Source organism: Pinus tabuliformis, chromosome 2_2, assembly GCF_031772625.1.
Source record: "Pinus tabuliformis cultivar Carrire ecotype Pingquan chromosome 2_2, CPIR1, whole genome shotgun sequence".
Lineage (NCBI taxonomy): Eukaryota > Viridiplantae > Streptophyta > Pinopsida > Pinales > Pinaceae > Pinus > Pinus tabuliformis.
The window spans coordinates 461,451,777-461,461,115 of NC_142300.1; the positions used below are offsets into that span (position 1 = coordinate 461,451,777).

At 34.4% G+C, this 9,339-nt stretch overlaps 1 protein-coding gene across 1 annotated transcript; it reads left to right on the forward strand.

The window, feature by feature from the left end:
* On the forward strand, positions 1–768 carry LOC149193287 (FCS-Like Zinc finger 10-like). Its single transcript, XM_089407275.1, has 2 exons — positions 1–566; positions 678–768. Exons 1-2 carry the CDS (start codon positions 1–3, stop codon positions 766–768), a joined length of 657 nt encoding a protein of 218 aa, XP_089263401.1.
* The last annotated feature ends 8,571 nt before the right edge of the window (positions 769–9,339 follow it).

A 9,339-nucleotide genomic window follows, 5' to 3' on the forward strand; every position in this document is an offset into this window, starting at 1 on the left:
ATGATGCTTCATCTTATGCCTGATTACCCATCAGATTCATCACCCACCAGAGGCTGGCCAGAAGACAAGCACAGGTTCTGCAATGCTCCTGGGATCTCAATAGGTTTCAATCCAAAGGGGTCCTCAGATTCAGAGGGGGCCAAAAGCCCAATTTCTCCATTGGATTTGAAGACCTTTTCTGGAGTTGGGATCACTTATTGGCCTGAAAACAACTTTGATTGCCAGTTGAGTTCTCACAAGCAGCAAAGTGAGACAATACTGATTTGTTCTCCCCATGGATTTACAGAATCCACCCATCAAATAGGAATGGAGCATTCAGAGAGCTATACTTGTGTTATATCCCGTGATTCAAATTCGAGCACAAACAACATGCATACTCATTGCGGTATAGAGTGTGAAATTGTGCAATACCCTGTTCAAAAGCAAGATGAACATGAAATATGGGATGTCGCATGGCCAGCTCGGAGCTATTCAAATGCTCCAGCATTTCCCGTTGCCCATTTTCTCAGGGCTTGCTATCTTTGCAAACGGCAATTGAACCATGGAAAGGACATCTACATGTACAGGTCTGTTATAATGATCACACGATTGCTTTAAACCTCTGAGAATCGATTGAATTGATTAAAATTTCCCATTCTTAAGAGTTAGTCTCATTCTCTGTTTGCTGATTATTGCAGGGGTGACATGGCATTCTGCAGCGAGGAATGCTGCTACCAACAGATTTTGATGGATGATGAAATACCTTTAATGACATATTTTGATGGTTGAACGAATGGAAGCATTTGCTACTTCTCCATCTTCATCGAGTGTTGCTTCATAAGATCAGAGGCATGAGATTTGTCCATCATCAGTGGGGAAAAAAGAGGCGTTCCAATGTATGTATTTTTTGCATCAGAGTAGCTGTAGAAAAATACACTGCTACAGATGATATAAAAATGTATCTTTATTTTATTCAAAGGAAAAGGGATTGAATGGGGTAGGATTTTCTGAGGCATATTAATACAGAGAGAGTTTTTGATCCAATTTTCAAGTGTCAAATGCAAGAATAAGCTAATTGAATTTTTATTTCCAATCCTTCAGATTATTCCCTTGGTAGGAGAACCATTTTAAACAGATTCTTAGTTTTATCTCCAAGAATCTGTATAAAATCGCTACTTCATCTGAATTTAATGAAGTTCTTTTCCCTTCGAGTGAATGCTATTTCTATGGATCTTTATCCTGTCATTGTTACTTCACATAGCCACTATTATAACTGTAGATGCTTAGTATATTTCCAGATTGGCTGCAGGGGACTTCTATGTGGTTTTCAACCTTTATATACAAATTCTGTCAATCTGCAATCAGAGTTATGCATTACACTAAAATTGTATGTCAGATAAGAAGTGGCTTTGTTTCTGTGGAAAAAATTGCAGGCATGGTAATGTGCCAAAGTTATTGAAGTTTTTCCTATGCTTTACTAGAAGGGATTTTTGTTCATAAGCGTCATTTTGCATGTTGCAGGTACCTTGCCAAATTCTACTGATGATGAAAACGGACTCCCTTCACCCAATTTGGTCTATGGTGAAAAGGCTTATAAGGTATTTGAAGCGAGAACCTTTAATGAGGAGGAAGTGACTAGCCTATGTGATCGCCTAGTTTTCATTGTGTTTGTTTCTAGTAGATCTAGATCTATTGGAAAGATTGTCTAGAACTCTCACATGTGAGGAGCTCCAAGGCCGAGATGACAAAACTAGGTTTTTTCTTTGGGATTCCTTCCTCTCCCTTTTTTGTTGATTTGAAGTCTTAGTCCTATGTGCCTAGCCTAAGAGTATGCCATATCAAAATGTTAAGAAGCAGAAGAGAACAATCCTTTCATGTTTTGATGTGTTGTCTGTATCCAGACAAATTAAATGACAACTAGAGCAGAGTTTTGGATTTCCTTAGTTTCATTGCATTGCTTGATGATGCCAAATCGACTTAAGTTGGAGATCACATTTACACTAATTGAAGTGTATGATATGCAAACCCAGATGGGGTAGTGTTTCTGGCTCTGCAAGTATCTTTGATCCTGAAGACCTCTACTACTGTTGATCTTGATAGGTTAAACAAATACATGTAGCATTTACACAAAATCAGAAATAAAGATATCTTTTCACAATACAAATTCATTAAAAATACTTTAACTCAATTTAATTATGAATAACAGAAATTACAAATTATTGACTAATGGAAAGACCATAATCCTAGAATTTACAGATTATTATACTTCAATTAAATATTACATTTTGAAATTTCTAACTATCATCTAAATTTCCTTGAATAATGTGTGGAGGTGCATTTTCATGTTATTGTCTTCCCAAGTTATTTGTTCCCACCAATGTTTATCACCATATATTATTAAATGATCTAACTTTTCCATCCCTTTGGGCAATTTCCTCAAGCCGAAACACTTCTGTATCTTCAAAACACAGAGTTTGAGTAGTGTTCCTATCTTCAACACACCTTCCTCAGTGATGCTTCAGAGCTTGGTCACACTAGACAAATGCATGGTCTCTAACATCGGAAATCCCCCTGAATCTCCAGAGCTGCCTATTCCCAAGTCTCTCACGTTGGAGTAATTCCTTAGTTTTAGAAATTTCAAAGTGGACAACCTCTCCAATGGAGGAAGCTCCTTCACATAGCGACTGCCATCCAATTCTAACCTTTCCAGCTGTTGAAAGCCACACATCCATTTGGGCAATTTCACTCCAATGTAATCATCCAATACAAGACTCTGCAACTTCTTCATCTTCTACATCTAATTGGGAAGATTGTACTTAAGATTATTCCTGTTTATGTGATGCAAATATAAATGCCTCATTTCTAGCCAATTGCCCGTTATGGTTGCTAGTGCTTCAAATTTTTAAAATAAGACTAAACGGAGCTCTATAAGATTTGTGAGATCCTTCAGAGCCACAACATTTGTGGGATCATTCAAATCTTTTTCCATACCCATACTCAAATGTAGTCTTTTGAACGAAGTGAGTTTAGACATCTCACTTGGCAATGATGTTAAGACTTTGCAGTCCAAAAGATCCAAGAATTGAAGCCTAGAAAGACTGCATATAGATGGAGGCAATTCCTTGATGTTAGTAGAATTGAATGTGAGAAATTAAAGCAATGTGAGTTGAGTGACCGATGTTGGCAGTGACTCTATTTGGGTATGGGAGAGATCAAGAACCCTCAAAGCATTGAGCTTGATTAGAAAGTTCTCAGGAATAGGATAAATTAATGGATTTTTAGATAAGATTAAGATCACTAGCTTGGGGCACATGAAATCTTCTGGCAGTTTTTCAATTTGATAGCTGAATAGTGATATTCTTTCGCAAAGACAGTGTAGCATGCTGATCATTCTCATTATGCAGAAATCCTGCAATCGTGTTTCTTCTCTTTACAGGCTCTCTTAGGCTCCCATTAGGATCAGATTTCATCCCTAGCTATCACTACCGAGTCATATAATTTATGCTTAATTCAGGGTTTCTTCCATGACCAAATGATATCTCACCTTCAAGCACATTGAGAAACAGAGCAAAGTTGAATATAAAAGGAACATTGTTTGTCTTTGGAAGAAATTGATACAATTCTAATTGGTATCGATACCCTGATTCTGAGCTTGTTTGTGACTGCATGGTTTTATGCTGCTTGTATGCGCTTGGAATTTATGCCTTACGACATTTCCTTCGCAACATGTGGTGCAAATGCTAGTATTAATACTACCGATTTTATGAACCCATCCACCGTATTAAGAATAATATCAATATTAGTTACTAGGTAAGTTATGTATATAATATTTTATTTTTTATTTTTGGAGTATTTTTTTTTATAGTTTAAGTAATAGATAAAATGATTTTTTCAAGTTTTTTTTTAAGATAATTATAATTAATTAAAACTCGGTAGAGATTGTCAAAAATTTGAATTGTAAAATTCTATGTTAGAAAATTTTCAGAGTATTACATTCATTTATATATTAAAACTATATTTTTAAATAGTAAAAATATTATAATCTTACTTGAAATTATATTGCCTAATAAAAAAAATATTTCATTTATAAGTTAAATTACATCTACTATTTTAAATAACTTTCATTACAAATATTCATAATTTATTTAAAAGAAAAAATATAATTATATTACCGAATAAAAAATAAAATTCATTTATAAATTAAACTACATCTACTATTTTAAATAACCTTCGTTACAAACATTCCTAACTTACTTAAAAGAAAAATATAATGTGTATTTATAATGTAGTTTAACATTTGTTTTTTTTCAGGAAAGTAACTTATAATAACTTATTTGAAAGAAAAAAGCATAGTGTGTCTCTCTTAATTTAAAGATTAAGATACTATGTTACTATCATAAAATCCTAAATAAGAATATAAACATGTATGTTATTCAATCAATGCAAATTAAATATAAAAGCATTTGGAAAATAATTTTGTTTTGTTCTTTCTTAACGTTCTTAATGCGTTAGAAATTGCCTTTCTTAATCCGAAAATGATTTTATTATACCGGCCTCACCTACAGAATTACGCATTTGGTGTTGGGCTGACCACTCATTAGGTCGGTCAACTATATGATATGTTAAGTAATTTAACAATGTGGAACATTTTTTTTTTTTTTAATAAGGAATTGAAACTTCTGTGATCCATAACTTGTTTAGATAATCTTCGGCAAAATCACATAATAAATCGTTTGTCGACGCGTTTCGAACCAACCAGTGTGGTTCATCGTCAGGACAAGTTGAAGAACCAATCTGGATTAGCTTGATTAAATAGAGGTGCAGAGACTCCAATGGTTATAATGCCAACGACTAATTTTGACCAATCACCCTAGTCAAATTCAAAAATAAAAAGAATATATATATATATATATATATATATATATTCCTAGAAAAGGTAAGTAAAGGCATTTCACTTGTTTATTTATAAATAAATAAATCTAATACTAAATATTAAGAAAATTCATATTTTAGTTATAAAGGTCATTATATCTCGTATAAAGTACATATTTATATTAGTAATCATCCCAATATTGTTTAAATACAACTAAAAGGTGATAAATCATTATTATTTAGGTAATGCGTAATAATTATTAAAGGTTCATTGGTAAGTTAGATCTTTAAATTATATTATTCTTATCTATTATTTTAATATAATGGTCTTTAAATTAATAAGTAATGAATGTTTAATAATAAACTATATCTACTTAATAATCCATAATTCCAAACAAATTGTTAAATTATTACTTATTCCTAGGAATTAGTTCCATTAGGTACATAGAATAACTAATTATCCTTATGGTTAAATAATTAATAATAATTTAATATTTCAAGTTTAACTAAGACGTTATTTAATTACTTATAAGGTAATGTTTATTAAAAATGGTATTTATTGGTATATCCTAACTAATCCTTAATGGTAAATTTTATATTCAATGATAATCCGTATTAATTTATTTATTCCAATAAAAATATATTAAGGTTAATTATGTCAAAATAAAAAGGTTTTATTAGACAAAAGGTCAACTCAATACTAAGGATATAATAGAATTAATAATGGAATCAAATCTAAAAGTAATATGCCTACCTAATTCATAACTTAAAAAGGACTTAAACACTTCATAAATCAGCCAAAAGAAGAATAAGAGGCGGGGGAAAAAACAGAAACCTAAGACCTACCCCAAAGGGGAATGAGGAACCTAGGAAGACAAGGCTGGGACCCAGCAACGGCTAATCTTCCAGCCATCATCCCTATTAAGATTCTCCGGCCTTTTCTCAATTTCCAGGGCCTCTCTAAATTTGCGATGGTGAAAATGCGCAATTTTGGCAATGACTCGAGCCTCCTCTATACAAACATGATGCATAGTCTTCCCCGCATGCTCAGCCAAGGCCGAGGACTTGGTCCTCCCATGCCTTAAGTCAGCTGAATGCTCGCTAATTCGCTGTTTGATAGAACGACCAGTCTCACCAATATAAGGGGTCCCACAGGAACAGGGAATGACATAGACACCCTTCATGCTTTTTGGGTCAATCGGGTCTTTAACAGACCTGAGGGAACCACGGATAGTATTGAGAGGTCTAAAGGTTGTGGGCACATCACCCACAAAGGAACATTATAACTAGCATTTGCACTAGATGTTGCAAAGGAAACGCCGTAAGGCATAAAGTGCAGAAATCCATTATCCATGTAGTGTGTGCATTATTCAACAAGGTGGATCTCTCTAAATTTGTTGCAAACATTTATGTTGTTGCATTGCTAATTTATTTAGAATCTACTACTACCTCCTCTTCTTGGAATATTAAATTTCTTATCACAATCCCTCTGATTATTGGCATCACAAATTTTTCCACTTTAGTGGCTTTACCTTCAACCTAAAGAAACATGAATTTGAGTCACTCAATTAAAAAGAAATTGCTAAATTGCTATTTATCAGGTTTTGCATAAAAACAATTAATAACTCATATTTACAACCCTTTAAGTCTTGTATTTATAACTCATATTTATAACCCTTTAAAATGAAACTATCTATATTTTTATTAATAATAAAAAGAATCTTCTTTATAAAACTGACACTCATATGCTACTCCTATATATTTATCTTATATTTAATATTCAGTGTCCATCAATTGAATGACAAGTTGAAAGCTCAACTTAATTTCACCTTTTTGAACTCCTTTGTGGGAATTCATGTCCCATTAATTTAATGGAAAATTGAAGTTTCAAATACAGTACACGTTTTATACCAGATTCGGAGAGTTCATGAACAAACTTTCAAGGTTTTGATGGATTTGGGTCATTTGTATTTTCTCTGATATTCCGGGTCGTTTGTATTTTCTCTAATGTTGACTATATTACAAAAGCCAAAATCTCTTGGATTGTGGTGAAACCTTGGCTAAACCATAATCCAAGTGGAACCATGAACATTCTAGGATTAGCGAGTATATTACGAAACCCAAAATGGTGTAACCTTGGCTAAACCATAAATCCAATTGGAACCATGAACAGTCAAGGATTATCGTCGCCAAAAACATAAAAAGGTACACTATTTATATTAGTATACGTCCAATAAAACTTGTTGTACCATATTGTGGATTCCTGTGGCCAACCAATGAGAACCAAATACTATACAATAGTCTGACGAATAAAGGCCTGAAGCCATAGACAGTTTCTTTGCACCTGATACACTGATTTTATATACCTATTGCTATACACAGAATATAGCAAGCTGCTACTGTTCATTCCATGCACAAATTATGACAATTTTCATGTATACCGTAGAAACTATTATACAAATCAGTTGTAGAAAGAACAATCTATTTTGAGTTAGTATCCAGAAATTTTTGACGTATACCAATCTTAGTTCAGTTGAAAAGAATTCAAAATCTTCGTGATGAGCAGTTGCTTAGGTGGTCCAACGCATGTTCTGAATGTAGGGAAGTCTGAAATTCTGTTGACTGTCATTCAATGTGCTTAGGAAGTTCTATTGTTGGAAAGTTTGATTGGGCTGCATTGAATTAAGCAAGGCTGAAACATTATTGTTGACGTTGTAGTTGTAGTTGTTCTCCATGTTGTTGAATCTCTTTGCAGGGTTGGTTTCATCGTCCCCATATGCTAAGGAGAGGGTCCTCTTGAGAGAATTGAATTTGTTGTCATTCTCCACTGCTAACTCTTCTTGTTTTGGGGCAAATTCATATCGGAAATCGCTATTGTTGTCATTGTTATTGCTGAAATTGTTGTGAGAGAGGATGGAGGACTGGACTTGAGGTAGTCTATTGCTGTTTCCATTGCCATGCATGGCTTCATCGTTTAAAAAACCATCTATGAAAGGATCGTCACTCTCCAACAACCCACTAAAAGAGGCAATTTTGGGCAGTTGCAGTTTGTTTCGCTGATCAATATCAGGGAAAGAAGCCATCACTTCATCTGCACTTGGTGATTCATCTTGTTCTACCCCTTGTACTCTCTGAGAATGACCATTTTTCTTGTAAATTCGGCACAGCACCCAATCATCAAGCTGGAGGACAGAAGTACCATCAAAATCAACAATACCAATTTTAGTTGAATGAATCAATTCCTATTCATAAAGAATCAAAACACAAGAACTGTGAAAGGAAAATCATACATATTGATCAATAGTCAAGAAGACATCACTTTGTAGGGTGTGTTATTTGTATTTACACAATTGTTTTTTTTATTCAATAGAATACTTCTTCCAGTCTACCTCCTCTCCTTTGATCCAGGTAGTTTTCCAGGGCATCAGAAGCCATGACTATGGCTCCTCTGTCTTCTTGATCTTTAGACTTGAAAGATCTCATTAGCAGGTTTGTCCAGTCATCAGTGGTTGCAGGATGCAGTGGAATGCAGATACAAATAGGGATTTCTTGGATGGGTGGCTTAAATTCAAAATCAAGCATTTCACAGACTGCAGGGAATTCCACGCTGGAAACGTCCCCCACATGATTGAACAAATGGCAGCCACTTCTTATGCATTGCAGAGATGGCAGTATGCACAGGGTATCGGGCACTTGTTGTAGTGTTCCAGGCATCCTCTTACCAAGTAAGATTGTGATATCTCTGACTGTCCTGAATACAACGCAATTACAATTGCATCCAGGGATGTTATGTGAACAAATCTCTTGAATGGCACCTGCACATTCGGATGGAATTTGGATTGAAGGAGATGTTAATGCATCTTTTAAAGGAGCACATTGGAGCAGTATGGAGGCCACATCATGGGCATTGCATATATATTTCATGAATTGCTGGATGGAAGAATTGATGTATCCATTGACAACATTACAACAGAAGCTTCACTAAATTCATGTGTGGTGGTCAGTCCAAAATTATCTTTCTTTGATTTTGGGACCTGTGAGGGTGGCCATGAGATCCCTGGTACCCATTTCCAAATAAAGTCTTCCTCTTAACAAGCTTGTAATAAAGAGTGCCAGATTTCCTAAACAGGCCAGTCCCACATCACTTAAATTAACTGATCCTGTCACAGTGTCACTTAATTCGAGCTGTGCTACGACAATAGCAGATAACCACACTAATTAAACAACAAACTTTACCACTAACAACTGGATCATCATATATATGCTTCCCAGCCCATCTTTGAACACCTCCATTTCAGTCTAACTGAAAGTTTTTCTGTACTTACCTTTACAGAAGCTCCTATTAATTCACTGGATCGAGGTTGTGCTTAATCATAAACAAGAATTTATCTAATCAACTAATTATACTCAAGAACAAAGTTGATCAAGTAATCATAAACAAGAATTTATCTTCCTCTGCTCAATCTATATTGTGCCTTAATTTTTTTC